This window comes from Myxine glutinosa, chromosome 1, assembly GCF_964187855.1.
Source record: "Myxine glutinosa chromosome 1, kmMyxGlut1.1, whole genome shotgun sequence".
Taxonomy (NCBI): Eukaryota; Metazoa; Chordata; class Myxini; order Myxiniformes; family Myxinidae; genus Myxine; species Myxine glutinosa.
The window spans coordinates 204552644-204571318 of NC_136261.1; the positions used below are offsets into that span (position 1 = coordinate 204552644).

The window sequence follows — 18675 nt, forward strand, 5'->3', positions numbered from 1 at the left end:
GGTCACCAATGTAGCACACGGTGCTACGCGCGCAACTTGCTACCAAGGAGGAAGCGGACAACGCGGTAAGTTTATAGTTCTTTCTTCCAAAGAGGTCACTGTAGCACTGGCGTGCTCTGGGCTGCGCGCCCGGTGTATATCCTGAGGCCACGCCTACCCCTCGGGCGTGGCCGCCGCCCACTTGGTGCGCGGAATGTTGTCACCATGCCAGTGGGCTTTCGTGTCCGCCACATGAGTGTATTTTGAGGCACGTGTGACTTTAAATAAAATTGTAAGCCAGGAAAAACGTTCGTTTCATTCCTTAGGATAACAACATGTAAAACTGGCCCAAACGTCAAAACAAAACTCGCTCATTTTAAGTCGTACAAGCTAATGCGACCACTCATTCTTCTGGTAAGAATCCCGTGCACGTGCTTGTCACACTTATAAGTCTTTATAAGTTCATCAAATACTGACACCGCGATTGACATTCGCTGAGGTAAATGTTGACATCTCCTCTGAGGTTAAAAAAAAACAGTTTTAAAGCATTATACGTATCAAACGATACATTTTATGAAACGGGGAAACTTAATACACACTTTGGTGGTTTTAAAATGACAGAATATGTCTTTATTAGAAAGAAGAAAAAAAAACAACCTTGAAGACGATGCTGCTAACAAAATACACCGCTCTAACGCATAACCACGAGTTTAAACTACATTTACAACAAATATGAAAACTATTTTCATATCACAATGTTGAATATAGAATATATAGAAGATAATGTTCAAAAAAATGAGCCCTATCTTCCAATGGTAAACAATCCTTCAAATAATTGCTGGATCCGGAATAATATCCTGAGCTTCACCAAAAACGAATCAATTCTTCCTTATCCCAAGGGCAATCATCCCACCAACTTTCATCCAAATCCGTTCAGAACTTTTCCAGATATCTTGTTCACAAACACACTAACACACACACACACAACACACGGACACGATCGAATGCATTACTCCCTGGCGGGAGTAACGAGAAGACTGAGAAGCTTCGTTGACAACCTTTGAGAGTATGAGAGAGGCGATGTCACCAAACGTCTTGTACTCACTTTTTGTGTTGTGCACAAGTGCCATTCCATCAATGAGACACGCCGACTTTGGTTGTAGGAATTCCACGAGTGAGAGGTTTTTCCTCAGTTCCTTGGCGAGAGGTGATTTGTTGGTTTTCCTTGGTATGCCATCTGCAGTGGCTAGGGACCTTGGGAGTGGACCCAAGGGATGCTTCAGAACCTCTCACATGTCAAGCTGTCTTGTCTGTGCCATCACTAGCTCTTCGGATGGAATTCCAGGATTCCAGATCCCTTGGTGAAGTGAGACCAGAATGTCGATCCTCACCAGTCGTGTGAATTATGCAAATCGCTTCCGTGCTGTCCATTTTTGAATTGACCTAAAATAAATAAAATGGCATTAGAAATAATCACAGCAATTTCTGAAGTTTCAAGAAACAATAAGGAAGTCAGTAATCCTGCAAGGAAAACACGAGAATACTTGTATATACTGGTGAGAAATGTATATTTTATTACCTCCGCCACCAAAGGTGGATGGAGGTTATGTTTTCACCCCTGTCTGTTTGTCTGTCCGTCTGTTTGTTTGTGAACCAGATATCTCAAAAAGATGTCGACAGATTCGGACGACATTTAGCAGAGATGTAGCGTATGTGACAAGGATGAAATGATTAGATTTTGGTGAAGATCCGGAGATTTTAAAAATGTGATTCTTCACCACTGGGAGATAGGGCCAAAAACGATACATAGCAGGATATCTCAAAACGTTGTGGACGGATTTGGACGAAACTTGGTGGACATGTTGGGTGTGTGACATGGACAAAGAGATTCGATTTTGGCGAAGATCTGAATGTAGATTCGGATATGAGAATTATTTAATTTTTTAAGTGATTCTTCACCATTGGGAGATAGGGCCAAAAACGATACATAGCAGGATATCTCAAAAAGTTGTGGACGGATTTGGACGAAACTTGGTGGACAGGTTGGGTGTCTGACATGGACAAAGAGATTCGATTATGTTGAAGATCTGAATGTGGATTCGGATATGAGAATTATTGAAGTGATTATGGCCTCAAAACGATCATTCATTCATTCATTCATTCATTCATATTCATTCTTCACAATTGAGTGATATGGCCAACCAGGCGGAGGTATGCTCTCTACTGAGTGCCGTTATAGTTTTTAGTGTTTTCGAAATAAATAAAAAATAGCATTTGGAGGTACCAGCAGGGTGAAAGCTTTCATTTGGTACCTTATTTATATGTATATTATATTCAGTCATCACATATATGACCAGAATCTTTGGAGTGTAAATGACTTACAAGGACGTTTGTACTATACATTGAACTCGTAGAGGTTTCTTTGAACAGCAAATTTTGAAATGAAAGCTACTCATTTGAAACTGCGACCAGGCATAAATGGTATCCTGACACACAGAGCTCTCAAATTATACCAATGAACCTTGTCCACCCAGTTGGTACCGATGGACCCCTCCACCTGACAGACTATCTCTCTGACATTTAAAAAAGTGAAGCTCAGACCTGTAATAAGGGAGGTGGAGTGTAAGGAATTGAAGAGAAATAATTTGCTGGAATGTGAATGTGAGACTTTATGAATGGATTTGTGGATGTATATTGTGGGATGCACTTTTAAGTGGATCGACTGTAATCTCTTCTTTAGGTGCGGTCATGGAGGTGAATAATTGTGGCTTCAATCGAGAAAGTGGGATCGTTGAGCTCGACGAGAAGCCGTGGTATGAATTTTGCTGTTTAGAGGTGAGGAAGAGGTTTGTTAGTCTCGCTCTGAAGGGATTATGCGAGACTATAGCCTCTGTCTGTCTGTCTCTGTGTGTATGTCTGTCTGTCTCTGTGTGTCCCCGCCTATATATTGTAACTTTAAAAATACTTTTCTCTGAAACCGCTTGTCCGATCATGTGAAACTTCAAACATGGGGAATCCCCATGGAGACATTTATTTATTTATTTATTCTTGTGGACTCTGACATCATAGGTCACATGCTATGGCAGCCATATTTGATTAAAGGAAAATATTTGGACATCGTTTTCTCCAAAACCGCTCAACGGAGCCTCATCAACATCTCCATAAACATCTCCATCAACTCTCCATGGGGTACAAGGACGTTTGTCAGCGAACTGAATTTCTAAAATTTTGCCACACAAACCTTCTTTCCCTATCCCTGTGGATAATGATGACGCCATCGGTGAAGTTCGATTTCAGCCATAGTTGGTTGAATTGAAATCTTTATCCGAAAAATCTGAAACTTCATATATATGATGTATGATCTGATGTGAATGAATAATTAAATTTATGACGTTCATAACCCACACCAAGAAAAGATGTCACATAATAGGGTGCATGGATGATACGGGTATGGGCCAAAATAGCAGTGGGCCATAATAGCATTGTGTTCAGTTTTTGTTCAGAATGAACGTTCGAGGCGAGACTATGCATTCTACGCGTGCCGTTCTAGTTGGCAAATTGGATCAGGTGTGGATTTATGTGGTTTGGGGTAAAAGGGGATGTCATGACCATTCAATGTGAACCAAAATACTGTAATTTCTTTACTCCACACTTATTACTTCTGCCACCAAACGTAGACGGAGGTTATGTTTTCACCCTTGTTTGCCTGTTTGTCTATCTGCAGGATGTCTCAAAATTCATTAGGAACCAATTCGGACAAAACTTGGTGGACAGGCTGGGTGAGGGACAACGATGAATTGATTCGATTTTGGTGAAGATGCAGATCAGGATCCGGATACTATAATTTCTTAAACGATTCTTCACACTTGAGAGTTAGGGCCGAAAATGATATACCTGGTACTGGACAACAACAACAACAACAACAACAGGCATTTTAAGGCCATTTTCCCCTGCTAGAGCGGGGGTTAGCCTTGCAGGTCCCATGACAATCTTCTCCATTTTGCCCTATTTTCTGCATCTCCCCTTGTTAACCCCCTTGCCCACATTTCTTCTTCCACTACCTTTTGCCAAGTCTTTCTCGGTCTTCTCCGTCCTCTACTTCCTTCTACATTCATTTCCATCATCCTTCCTCAACACATGACCAAACCATCTCAACCTGTTTCTCTTCACAGCATCCATCACAGGCTCTATTCCCATCATCTTTCACAATTCTTAATTTGTCTTCATCTCTCTCAACAATACTCCACACATCCACCGAACCATTCGCATTTCCACCTTTTCCAGCCTTCGTTGCTGCTCTACGTTCATAACCCATGTCTCGCGCCCATAAATCATAACACTTCTCACACGTGCAGCATAAACCTTTCCCTTCAGCTTCAACGACACTCCCTTCCTCGTCAGCACGCCACTCCATTCCCAAAACGTCTTCCATGCACATCTCACTCAAACAACTGTTGCCGAGTCTGATCCACATTCTCCATTCAACATGTCTCATAGGCAGCAAAATGTTGTCACACCTTCCAACTTCATGCCGTCTCCAAGATCCAACTCAACATTTCCTCCATCTGCAGCTCCCTCTGTGCACACCTTACACTTGAATGTAGCTGCCACACTGGTTAATGAAACTCTCAGACCACGACATTTTTGATGAACCCTTTCGTCTTTCCGATATTCACCTTCAGACCTTTTGTCTCCATACATTCCTTCCACTTGTTCATCTTCTCCTTCAGTCCATCCATACTTTCCGCAATCATCACCAGATCATCTGCATACAACAACTCCCACGGTAAACCCTCCTTTACGTTCTGAGCCAGCACCTCCACACAGCTACAAATAGTAGTGGACTTAGTACCGACCCCTGATGCACTCCCACCTTCACCTCAAACTCACCACTGTTACCGTCCTTCGTCCTTACAGCTGTGCACGCTCTTTCGTACATTGCCTTCACAACTCTGATCAACCATTCCTCCACTCCTAACTTCCTCAATGCCCATGTCACTACTTCATGTGGAACCCTATCGAATGCTTTCTCCAGATCAACAAACCCAAGAAACAACTTCTTCCTCTTCTCCATGTACTTCTGCTGCAACTGCCTTACAATAAAAAGCGCGTCTGTCGTTCCTCTTCCTGGCATAAATCCAAACTGAATTTCATCGATCTTCACTTTCTTTCTTATCCTCCTCTCCAACACCCTTTCCAATACCTTCATTCCATGTTCCAATAACTTTATCACTCGATACGAGCCACAGTCCAGAGGGTCACCTTTCTCTTTGTGTAGAGGGACGAGGGTACTCAGTTCCCAATCCACTGTAATGCGGCCTTCTTTCACCACCAGATTACAGATCTCTGTCATTCTCTTCACAACCCAACTTCCTGCTGCCTTCAACATATCTCCCACAACTCCCGTCGGCCCTCCCGCTTTTCTACTCTTCATTGCTTTTATCGCTTCCTCAACTTCCTTCTCGGTTATCTTCTCTGCCCGTCCGAAACCTGGGTTACTCTCTATGTTGCCATCCCATTCATTCTCTGCATTTAACAGCATTTCCATATATTTCTTCCATCTTCCTTTAATTCCATCTGGGTCCACAACGATTTGTCCCACTTCATCCTTCAAGCAACTCACCCCCATCACATCACACCTCTGCTTTGCAATCCTGAATACCGCTCTCTGACCCTCTTCCGAATCCAAGCGTTCTCCGAACATTTTCCTACATGCCTCCTGCGCCTTTGCTACCTCTTTCTTTGCAGCCTTCTTGGCTGCCTTATAACTTTCATGCTCTGCCTTTCCTGCCCCCGTACCCTTCGCCTTCTGCCACTCCTTGAACTTCCTCCTCTTCTCGTCAATCCTCTTTCCAACTTCATCATTCCACCACCATGTTTCCGAGTGCCTTGGTGGTCCTTTTGTCCATCCACACATACCTCACCAACGGCTCCCAACAGACTAGCTTTCATTGACATCCAACCACTTTCAAGCTCAACCACATCATCCTTTACCATACGCAGCCTCTCTTTTAATGCCTCCCTCACCATCGCCTCTTTCAACCTCCACACCATCATTCTTGGTTGGTACTTCACCCGCCGAGCTCTCCTCGCACCTTTCACCCTGATGTCGCAGACAACCAAGTGGTGCTGTGAAACAGCCTCCTCCCGCGGGATCACCTTTGTGTCGCGGAGGTGCCCCCTATCTCGCCTATGCACCATCAGGTGGTAAACGGTTGTTGTCGACCCACCTGACGTGCATGTAACAAGCTTATTATCCTCTTTCTGGAACTGAGTATAACAAATCAACAAACCAGCTACGTCAGCAAACTCCAAAATCCTTTCACCTTCTCCATTCTTCACACCATATCCATAACCCCCATGAACTCCCTCAAAACCGTCCATACTCCTTCCCACATGTCCATTTAGGTCTCCTCCTACCACAACAACTTTCTCATCTTTCACGTTTTCCATCAGCTTCTCTATCGCACACCAGAACTTGTCCTTCTCTTCATCGCTCAGACCAACCTGCGGAGCATATCCCGAGATGACGTTCACCAAGAGCTTTCCAATCATCATTTTCACCATCATCAACCTATCACTCACTCTAGTCACACTCACCACACTGTCTACAAACTCCTCAGAAAACAGGTCACCAACACCATGCACGCCTTCCGGGCACCCTTGCCCCACAAACTTGTATTTCTGTCCCTGCTTACCCTTCACCATTCTCACACCACTTCCCTTCCATCTCGTCTCTTGCGCACAACATATGTCCACTCTTCTTCTGACCAATACTTCCACCACTTCTCCTGATATCCCTGTCATTGTCCCTACATTCCATGTCCCAAACCTCAGAAACCGATCTCCACGTGGGGCATCAGACGTTTCGTCGTCATAAATGGAATGATTTCCACCCTTGCTTCGATCGGGTTCCCCACCTTGATTTTTGACGAGAGGGAGTGGGGTCCCCCACTGGGTACTTCGGGCTGTACCCTGCCCATATGTAGTTGTAATTGTTATGGTTCCCTTTTTGAGGCAATGTTTTATGGCCGGATGCCCTTCCAGATGCCAACCCTTTTAATCACCTCTTACGACACGCAGGGATACGGTGTACCTGTTCTAAACCGGGGTACACACCGGGATAGCATGATATCTCACAACGTTGCGGATGGATTCAGACAAAACTTGGTGGACAAGTTGGGTGTATGACAAGAACAAATTGAATTGGTTTCAGTTAAGGTCTTGGTTCAGATCTGGCCTATCAATGCGATACAAAAAGTAAACTGTTCATCCTGGTGGAGGTACGTGTGCTACCAAGTGTCTTTCTATGTCCTTTTGAATTGGTGCTTGATATTGGGTAGGCCTTTTTTGAGATGCGTAACCCTCAGCGAGGGCTACCCCAGATTTGTACCAGGGCTATCCCGGATTTGTACCAGAGCTACCCCGGATTTGTACCAGGGCTACCCCGGATTTGTACCTGGGCTACCCCAGATTTGTACCAGAGATACCCTGGATATCGGCACTACTTTCGTATTTGCATTCTGGTGTTCTGTCCAAAGGCAGGTTCGGTCATGCCTACGCAGTTTCCTGGCTCGGATTAATACTGGGTGAGTTGCCATTGCCATCCCAGCAGTAGTGAGGGCAGCAATTTAGATTTTTTTTTTTTTTTTTTTTTGTATATATAGGATTGAGGCTTGTGAAAGAGCTAACATTTATCACACAAAAAAATCAAACAGACAGACAAAACATATAATAAGGGTAGTGGTAGACAAGATGGGGAGAGAAGGGGAAGCACAAACACAACATTTGAGAGCAGGGCCATCGGGAGATCTGTGGGAGGTAGGTGGCTTGGGGGGAGGAGGCGTGGGAAGGGGGGAGGTTGGCAGAGGTGTAAAACACGTGGACACTGCAAGGACTTCCAGGAAAAAAGTTGGTATTTCAAAAAAGTGGATCTGGGGTGAAATTAGCGGGGGTGGAAAAGATAAAGGTTTTGGATGGGAGAAGATAAGAGATGGTGGTGAACAGCTGTTTTAAAGACCTGGAGGGAGGAGTGGGATTGAAGAGAGTGAGGGAGTTTGTTCCAGAGGTGGGAGAAAAAAGGAATGAAGGAGTGAAGGTGAATAGAGAGTCTTGATTTTGGCAGTTTAAGCATAAGAGGGTTGCTGGCAGATCTTGTGCGACCTGTCGGAATATTTGGAGGACAGAGCACAGAGAGAGCTGGGGGAGCAAGGCCTGGAGAGGAGTCGGTAGAAGACAGAAAGACCACCAACCTGCCTGCGGTGAGTGAGTAGAAGGCCCTCGGAGTCAGCTTCATCGCGGGAGATTCCAATGATTCTGAAAGCTTTGGTTTCAACAGCGTGAAGCCGAGCTAGGTGTGAGGCAGGAGCAACGGCACAGAGGGGGGAACAGTATTCCATTGAGCTGCGGATGAAAGCCTTGCATGTGGTGAGGAGCTCAGGTGTGCCAAGGAGCCTTAACCTTTGTTCAAGCCTTTCTTCAGGGTACCGGCGATAGCTCGCCCATTCTTCACAAAGAACGAATGTGGGATCTTTACCAGCTGACGAATGCTGGCAGGCCCAGTTTACCATCCATCGGAGGGACTGAACACCATTGATGAATCACCCTGCCTGGTGAAACCCTGGGATGGCAGTTTATAGCTGGGCCGAGATTCCAACCCAAGCTTAGATGGCTTAGATGGCTTAGAGGCGAGTGTACATGTTTCCATGCCATCCTGTCAGCCCATAGCACTACTTTTAATATTGTTAAATGTAACCTGTTTTGGAAAATCCCATCTGAGTGCATAGCGATTCAGGGTGCGGGGAGTGAATGAGGTGCCAGGTTAAAATCCCAAGTTCTGTCTTGCTTGTCTACATACCAAGCTGTTGACTGAGTGTACCTTATGTTTATTCTTCCCCTGTCTTTCAATCTCATCGATATGCGTTTACACTTATTTTCCTCTTTTCTATTTTCCTACCCCTTTGTCTTATATTTTGTTTATCTCTAGGCCCATTCGATTACATCCACCTCTACAAAATATACGTGTACATCTTTAACGAGTTTGTCCTACAATAATATCACTTGTATCACTCATTAATCTACTATATAAGAGAACACGTCTGTGTGTGTGTGTGTTGCCATTTTCCTTAGAGATGGCTGAACGGATCTTCGTCAAACTTTCAGAGGTTATCAGTGACTGCTTGGGAGTGTTTTGGGCAAAAAAAGTTCGTTTTTTTGGATTTTTGAAAAATCTCTCTATAGTGTCTAAGCCTTTTTGATTAATGACAGTTATATACAAGCACACATTCACTTAAATAAATACAAAACAATCACCAGACATTTGACCACAAGTAATAAAACAATTCCGGAAGCGGTAGAAGTTGGTGGTAAGGCTTCTTCTTCGTGAACGTCATCATATTTAACTCAGAAATGTGATGAATATTTCAGTCCCAAATTCACCAACATACAGTGCATTCAGAAAGTATTCAGACCCCTTCACTTTTTTCACATTTTGCTATGTTGCAGCCTTATGTTGAAATCGTTTAAATTCATTTTTTCCCTCATCAATCTACACTCAATACCCCATAATGACAAAGAGAAAACAGGATTTTAGACAAGTTTTGCAAATTTATTAAAAAGAAAAACCTGAAATATCACATTGACATAAGTATTCAGACCTTTTGCTATGACACTTGAAATTTAGCTCAGGTGCCTCCCATTTCTCTTGATCATCTTTGAGATGTTTCTCCACCTTGATTGGAGTCCACCTGTGGTAAATTCAATTGATCGGACATGATTTGGAAAGGCACACACTTGTCTATATAAGGTCTCACAGCTGACAATGCATATCAGAGCAAAAACCAAGCCATGAGGTCGAAGGAACTGTCTGCAGAGCTCAGAGACAGGATTGTGTCGAGGCACAGATCTGGGGAAGCCGACAAAAAAAATCTCTGCTGCATTGAAGGTTCCCAAGAGCACAGTGGCCTCCATAATTCTTAAATGGAAGAAGTTTGGAACAACCAGGACTCTTCCTAGAGCTGGCCGCCCGGTCAAACTGAGCAATCGGGGGAGAAGAGCCTTGGTAAGAGAGGTGACCAAGAACCCGATGGTCACTCTGGCTGAGCTCCAGAGATCCTGTGTGGAGATGGGAGAAACTTCCAGAAGGACAACCATCCCTGCAACACTCCACCGATCTGGGCATTATGGCAGAGTGGCCAGACGGAAGCCTCTCCTCAGTGAAAGACATATGAAAGCCCACTTGGAGTTTGAAAAAAAGCACCTAAAGGACTCTCAGACTGTGAGAAACAAGATTCTGTGGCAGCAATTTTTTGTCGGCTTCCCCAGATCTGCGCCTCGACACAATCCTGTCTCTGAGCTCTGCAGACACTTCCTTTGACCTCATGGCTTGGTTTTTCCTCTGATATGCATTGTCAGCTGTGAGACCTTATATAGACAGGTGTGTGCCTTTCCAAATCATGTCCAATCAATTGAATTTACCACAGGTGCACTCCAATCAAGGTGGAGAAACATCTCAAAGATGATGAAGAGAAATGGGGGGCACCTGAGCTAAATTTCAAGTGTCATAGCAAAGGGTATGAATACTTATGTCAATGTGATATTTCAGTTTTTTCTTTTTAATAAATCTGCAAAACTTTCTAAAATCCTGTTTTCTCTTTGTCATTATGGGGTATTGAGTGTAGATTGATGAGGGAAAAAATGAATTTAAACGATTTCAGCATAAAGCTGCAACATAACAAAATGTGAAAAAAGTGAAGGGGTCTGAATACTTTCTGAATGCATTCAACAACAACAAATTCAACTGTATATTCAACGAAAAGGTAAAATGATGATTTGACATTTGTGATGGATTCTGATTCGGATGTAATTGCTTTTCCATCATATTTTCCCTCATTTCAAAAACTAGCAACGGTACCCGCCCTATGGGCGGGGCTTCAATTGGGAGGCCCAAATGAAAAGGAAAAATATCAGAAATTGAAGACTTTTTTTTATTTTAAACAATTCATATAAACATCCTTTAAATCATATCACACGCAAATCATCAAAATCTAAACAGTATTTGTAGAATTTCAATAAAAGCCACATCACTGTTCATATCGGTAAATATTATTCCATCGTGTTTGGAAAAAGTGGAAAATTGGAAAAATTGGAAAAAATTGGAACAACAATATAGCCTATTTTACTCCAGGGGGTCCCAGGATTACCCACCTAAAATTACGTTGCGATCGGTTCAGCCGTTTTTGCGGTACCTGGGAACAGACAGACGGACGGACGGACAGACAGACGGACAGACATTTGGTGAATTATCGTAAGATGTTAATGCTTTTTTCGCTTGAGCAACGCCCGGCACTTCTGCTAGTTATCGGTTAATACTTAGATAAAGGGTAGGGTATGGAAAGTGTGTGTTTGGGTGTGGTTCTTTGAGCAGATGTGTATCTGCTTGTTTAATTCTGTTTGAAAAGGTTGCTGTTTTAAAACATAGATGTGGATGTTGAAAGAATCCTCCACACCCTTTGCTGACAGCACTTGTTATATTACATGTAATATATATACACGTTGTACAATACTAATTGCACTTATGCGTGTGAAGACAAATTCATGCTCTGGTCGTGTTCAGTCATTCGTGATTGATACTTTGGTGTTCCTGTTGACCAAACCTCCAAACTTTAATTTTGTTAAATGTTCGCTTGTTTTCAATGCTTTAAGCACTTTGTCGAAGTTCTTCTCTACAATGTGTATACACCTCTGAAGTCTGATCTCTTAGCATGTATCTGTACATTTTTGAAGAACAATGATACATTGATACATTGTTTGAAGATGGTGGGGTCCACTGCAATGCATTCCTGGACTCGTGTCGAGGTTTAGGTGAAAATTGCTGCAAAGTTACGAGCTATGTACAGAAAGAACTTTAAAAGTATGCTGACTAATATTCTGAACAACATCAATTGAAGGCCTAAAAAGAGCTTTCTGTGTAGCATTGAACTAGGGATACACTTGTCTTTTCAGCTTGGGTTCGGTACCTTATCAAACCTGTTTTTGCAAGCAAACACTTCAGGATTCTAAAAGAATTAACCCCTTAAGACTTGCTCTGCTTGACACAAGTTTACACAATTTTGCTGATGACAAGTTTGCACTCCAGACTCGACTTGGGAAAGGAGAGGACATTAAAAGGATTCATTAATCTTCAGGATTTGTTTACCTCAAAAGAGCCACAGGGCCATCTCTGTAGGCATGCAGAACAGGTTTGATAAGCAGGTTATAGTCAGTGCTTACCACTGCTCTCGTGTAGGTGCATGGTGGACTGGGGTGAGGCAGGGGGCAGGAGTGCTGGAGGAGGAGTGAGGGGGTGGTATGGTGTTTTGTACTGTACATTAAAATCAAGATCATAAACACATACTAATATTTTCTTTGTAGCGTTTTCCATTTTCTTGAATTTTTTATATTAATGTTTTTCAATCTTCTTCTTCTTTAAAAGCCACATTTATTCACACATTATTGTGGGTTTGGCCCAAGTCTTTCATGAACTGGCTGGCCAGACCTAACGTTTCACTAAGATTGGGGTAAGAATTTTGAAATTTGTACAGGGTGCCGGCGATGGCTCGCCTACTCTTCGCAAAATACACTGTAGGGTCTTTAACATTTAACAACGAATGCTGGCAGACAGAACGCCAAGTCTAGCGTCCACCCGAGGGACAACACACACATTGATGAAGCACCCTGCCTGTGAAACACCGCGATGACAGTTTATAGCTGGGTCGGAATTCTAACCCAGGCTCGACAGCTTCGAGGCGAGTTTTGTTGTCGTTTTCACCCCTCAGCCCAAATTGGGCTAAGGGGTATTGTCGTCACGGGCGTCGTCCGGGCGTCCGAGCGTCCGGGCGTCCGTCAACTTTTGGTTTCCGTCAATTTCAAGGAGAACGGCTTGTCCGATTAAATCCATTTTTGCAGTGTGTGTTGGGGTTGAGTAGAGGAAGGTTCCTTTCGAAAATGGGCGCACTGCTATTTTCAATATGGCCGCCACGGTAGCCATCTTCTGGAAATTGGTTTCCATAAATTTTGAGCAGAACAGCTTGTCCGATTAAATCCTTGTTTGCAGGGTGTGTTGGGGTTGAGTAGAGGAAGGTTCATGGGCGCGCTACGATTTTCAATATGGTCGCCACGGCAGCCATCTTGAAATTGGTTTCCGTCAATTTCAAGCAGAACGGCTTGTCCGATTAAATCCATTTTAGCAGTGTGTGTTGGGGTTGAGTAGAGGAAGGTTCCTTTGGAAAATGGGTGCGCTGCGATTTTCAATATGGCCGCCACGGCAGCCATCTTAAAATTGGTTTCCACCATGCATGGGCTGATGGGTTACGCCCGCTTTGCTGTGCTATTTATTTTAAATGTAATACCAATTCTGATATTTAAGAAGCTATCAGGTTTATTTTAAGTCCAACTGTTCTATTGACTATTGATTCGTTGACTGTATAAAATGTGTGCAATCTTTTAAGGGCAATTCAGCTCACAATTTTAATCATGAAGGATGGTCAAAATGTTGTCACCTTGTTCATGGGTGAAGTCCGCATATCGAAGGCTTGACAAATATTGCAATTTGCCCTAAACAAGGCTGAGAGCCACTACATGTAGAGGGCTGCAAAGAAAAAGAAGAAAAACTGACAAAACCTTCACCTAGTACTGAAACAAGTCAAACTCTTCACAAGACCAGTGTAGGAAGGGGTAACTAGGCCAGGTGGAAAAATAAATTTTCCTACCCCCTTTGGGTGTTTTTAGGAGACACCATCTCCATACTGAATGGTTGTTGGTTCCCGAAGGGAGCTTATCCACCCTGTCAGGTGTTGTTTTTGGTTCTGGCAGGGTGTCACAGTCACTCTTCCCACTAGCAAAGCCAGTGAGAGGTGTCAGTTTAGTAGCCGACAACCCAGCCATGCGGCAGGTAGTATTGGGTTACACGTTACTAGTGGCACTCCCAAAAGACTGACCTGACCACAAACATCCTACATGCAGCCACTGATTCCTTTGTTTGAAAAATAAAGAAAACTCACAGAAAATGCAAATACGCATAATTTTGGGTGGTGTGATTCAAACAGGAACAGAACAGAGACCCCTAACTTGAAGCAAAAAGGGGCAGGGCGTTAGTGTGGTGAAAATTGGCACATTTTGCACAAAAGGGGAACAAATTTGACAAACAACGAATGGCATTTCACCTATTTGTTTTCACCGTGTGCATCAGCATGACCTTGAACTAGTCACATGCTGCGACCGAGATGGACATTTCCCCCAAAAAACTTTTTTACAGGCAGGTGGGCGGTGATGCTAAACAAACAAAAACAATGAACCAGCCGATATGTCTTATCCATCTCTTGTCTCGCCTATATATATATATATATATATATATATATATATATATATATATATATATATATATATATATATATATATATATATATAGATAGATAGATAGATAGATAGATAGATAGATAGATAGATATCTATATATGTATATATATATAAAACACAGTTTGTGTGTGTGTAATGTTACCGATAGACTCCTAAACGGGGAGGCTCACGTGCTTGATATTTGGCATAGACATGGCCATTGAGCCCGGGAAGAACATGGCCAACCTAAAAAAAAATTATTTCATAATATGTTTTTACCATATTTTTATTTCAGCGAGGAATATTATGCACGGAATCTGAGGCGGTGGCAGAGCAGCGTGCTGATTCGCTCAGAGCGATCACATGATGTTCCTTGCCACCATAAACTCACAGTTAAGCGTTCGCACGTAATTCAGAGCGAAAAGCGATTGCGTTTTTTCACATTTCAGCGATGAACATTGCCATTCACACCACAAAGGTTTTTTGTTCTTTCATCTTTAGATCCATATTTTTTTTCAGCGAGGAATATTATACACGGAATCTGAGCCGGTGGCAGAGCAGCGCGCTGATTCGCTCAGAGCGATCACGTGATGTTCCATCCCCGTCGCCAGACCGTTGAACATAAAACACAGTTTGTGTGTGTGTAATGTAATGTTACCTCCCCTCCCCCCTCCATCCTCCCCTCCCCCCTCCATCCTCCCCTTCCCCCCCTTCCCCTCCCCCTCTCCCTCCCCCCTCCATCCTCCCCTTCCCCTACTTCCCCTTCCCCCTCCCTTCCCCCTCCACCCTACCCCCTCCCTTCCCCCTCCACCCTACCCCCTCCCCTTCCCCCCTTCCCCTCCCCCTTCCCCACTTACCCTCCACCCTCCCCCTCCTCCTCCCCCTCCCCCACCTCCCACTCCCTCCTCCCCCCTTCCCTCTCCTCCCCCTCCCCTCCCCCTCCCCTCCCCTCCCCCTCCGCATCCAGACCCCCTCCCCTCCCCCTTCCTCCCCTCCCCCTCCCCCTCCCTCCCCCCTCCTCTCCCCTCCCCCCTCTTCCTCCCCCTCCCCTTCCCCCTCCCCCCTCTCCCTCCCCTCCCCCTCCCCTCCCCCTCTCCCTCCCCCTCCCCATCCCCTCTCCCCCCTCTGTCCTCCCCTCCCCCTCCATCCTCCCCTTCCCCCCCTTCCCCTCCCCCCTCCCCCTCTCCCTCCCCTCCCCCTCCACCCTCCCCTCCCTCCTCCATCCTCCACTTCCCCCCCTTCCCCCCCTTCCCCTTCCCCCTCCCTTCCCCCTCCACCCTACCCCTCCCTTCCCCCTCCACCCTACCCCTCCCTTCCCCCTACACCCTACCCTCCCTTTCCCCCTCCCCTTCCCCCCTTACCCTCCCCCTTCCACCCTTACCCTCCCCCTGCCCCCCTCCCCTCACCCCTCTCCCCCTCCCCTCACCCCTCTCCCCCTCCCTCCCCTCCCCCTCCCCTCCCCTTCCCCCACCTCCCCCCTCCCCTTCCCCCACCTCCCCTTCCCCCACCACCCCCTCCCCTCCCCCCTCCCTCCCCCTCCCCTCCCCTCCCCCCTCCCTTCCCCACCCCCTCTCCCCCTCTCCCCCTCCATCCTCTCCTCCCCCTCCATCCTCCCCTTCCCCCCCTCCCCTCCCCCTCCCCCCTCTCCCTCCCCTCCCCCCTCCCCCCTCTCCCTCCCCTCCCTCCCCTCCCCCCTCCATCCTCCCCTTCCCCCCCTTCCCCTTCCCCCTCCCTTCCCCCTCCACCCTACCCCCTCCCTTCCCCCTACACCCTATCCCCTCCCCTCCCCTCCCCCTTCCCCTCCCCCTTCCAACCTTCCCCTCCCCTCACCCTCCTCCACCCTCCCCCTCCCTCCCCTCCCCTCCCCCTCCCCCTCCTCTCCCCTCCCCCTCCCCTCCCCTCCCCCTCCCCCTCCCCCCTCTCCTCCCCTCCCCCCCGTTCCCTTCCCCTCCCCTTCCCCCTCCTCCTCCCCTCCCCCGCCCGGCAATGCCGGGTACTTCTGCTAGTATATATATATATCTATATATCTATATATATATATATATATATATATATATATTATAATAGCCGTAGATGATTCTGTCTGTCTGTCTGTCTATCTGTTGGGTGTCTGTCCGGGGTGTGGCTTACTCGGTTTGCAGAGTAGCTCCACCCATAGCTCCACCCATTCTGGGAGTGGCTATAAACAAATATCCACCATTTTATTAACTCGCATAGCTTTGAGTCCTGTTTTGTAGGCCCGTGGTGTCTTGCTCTCCCCCAGTTTTATTTCAAATCAAATTCGATATATCATTTCATTTTTCACAGTCGCTAACATAGTTTTAGACTCGGTTGAAAAAAAACGGGAAGAAAATCCGATGAAAGTTGCCGTTTATAGAACGAAATGAATTCTCAAAGGCCTGTAACTTCAAGGCCATTGAGTCTCTCTCACGCCTTTATCTCCAATCTAACTCACCATATGATTTCATTTTTATCGATGGTTTTACTTTTAGACTCGGTGTCAGCAATAATTGAGAACAATCCACACACGCGGGAAAATGCAGAGATATATTTTTTAAAATAGCGTCATGGTGTATCATACACCGCCCAACATGACACCGCCGGCAATGTGTCGATATATATTAAAAATTCGCTTTTGCTTTTCCGTTATGATATATTACTATTTCGTTTGATGATAGTCGTCACAAAAACGTCAACAATGATGCCGACATATATTTCTTCGTTTTTATTTCATTCAACATATTAGCCGGAAGTAAAATATGTTTCAGGAAATTACCGAGAGATATTTCTTCGTTTTTTTTATTAGTTATGTGCGCATACACTTTAAATAGGTTTATTTGAAATCTTTAATTTTCCACAAACATTCCACACACGCGGGAAAATGCAGAGATATATTTTTTAAAATCGCGTCATGGTGTATCATACACCGCCCAACATGACACCGACGGCAATGTGTCGATATCTATTTTAAATTCGATATATCATTTCATTTTTCACAGTCGCTAACATAGTTTTAGACTCGGTTGAAAAAAAACGAGAAGAAAATCCGATGAAAGTTGCCGTTTATAGAACGAAATGAATTCTCAAATGCCTGTAACTTCAAGGCCATTGAGTCTCTCTCACGCCTTTATCTCCAATCTAACTCACCATATGATTTCATTTTTATCGATGGTTTTAGAGTCGGTGTCAGCAATAATTGAGAACATTCCACACACGCGGGAAAATGCAGATATATTTTTTAAAATCGCGTCATGGTGTATCATACACCGCCTAACATGACACCGACGGCAACGTGTCGATACATATTAAAAAATTCGATATATCATTTCATTTTTCACAGTCGCTAACATAGTTTTCGACTCGGTTGAAAAAAAACGGGAAGGAAATCCAATGAAAGTTGCCGTTTATAGAACGAAATGAATTCTCAAACGCCTGTAACTTCAACTTCAAGGCCATTGAGTCTCTCTCACGCCTTTATCTCCAATCTAACTCACCATATGATTTCATTTTTATCGATGGTTTTGGACTCGGTGTCAGCAATAATTGAGAACATTCCACACACGCGGGAAAATGCAGAGATATATTTTTTAAAATCGCGTCATGGTGTATCATACACCGCCCAACATGACACCGACGGCAACGTGTCGATATATATTAAAAATTCGCTTTTGCTTTTCCGTTAAGATATATTACTTTTTCGTTTGATGACAGTCGTCACAAAAACGTCAACAATGATGCCGACATATATTTCTTCGTTTTTATTTAATTCAACATTATTAGCCGGAAGTAAAATATGTTTCAGGAAATTACCGAGAGATATTTCTTCGTTTTTTAAAATTAGTTATGTGCGAATACACTTTAAATAGGTTTATTTGAAATCTTTAATTTTTTTCCACAATATAATTTACTTGCCATTTATCATTTGATGATTACGAGACAAATTCCTCTTGAGGATCGTGACAATTCATGCGCTGCGTGGAAACTTCTATTTCCAAAATGAATGAGACGATCGATGAAGAACGCAGACTTGAACAGGATGCAGCAAGAAACGAATGAGACGGGCGAACGAGTCCATCGACGAACGTCAATGCAAACTGCGGGGTCACCCGTGGGAATCCCACGGGCATGGATGTGTGTGACATTTCGACATATTGAGTTAGATGCTGCACATTCATTTTTACAAAATGGTTACTGGCAAGTCATCAGATCCAGAAATGGTGTCAAAAACCACCGTTTAGAGGCCATTTTTCCCCGCAAAGCGGGGGTTGGCCTTTTCGGGGACCGTGGTAGTTGTTGTTTTTTTGTCCCTTTTTGAAGCAATGT

At 44.7% G+C, this 18675-nt stretch overlaps 1 protein-coding gene across 1 annotated transcript in view; it reads left to right on the forward strand.

The window, feature by feature from the left end:
• The window catches only part of LOC137433168 (uncharacterized), a 182872-nt gene that overhangs the window by 6763 nt on the left and 157434 nt on the right, over window positions 1–18675 (forward strand). Inside the window, exon 2 of the mRNA XM_078782663.1 lies at window positions 2720–2814. Coding sequence (XP_078638789.1) covers window positions 2728–2814 — 87 coding nt within the window. The 5' untranslated portion in view covers window positions 2720–2727. The remainder of the gene's footprint in view (window positions 1–2719; window positions 2815–18675) is intronic.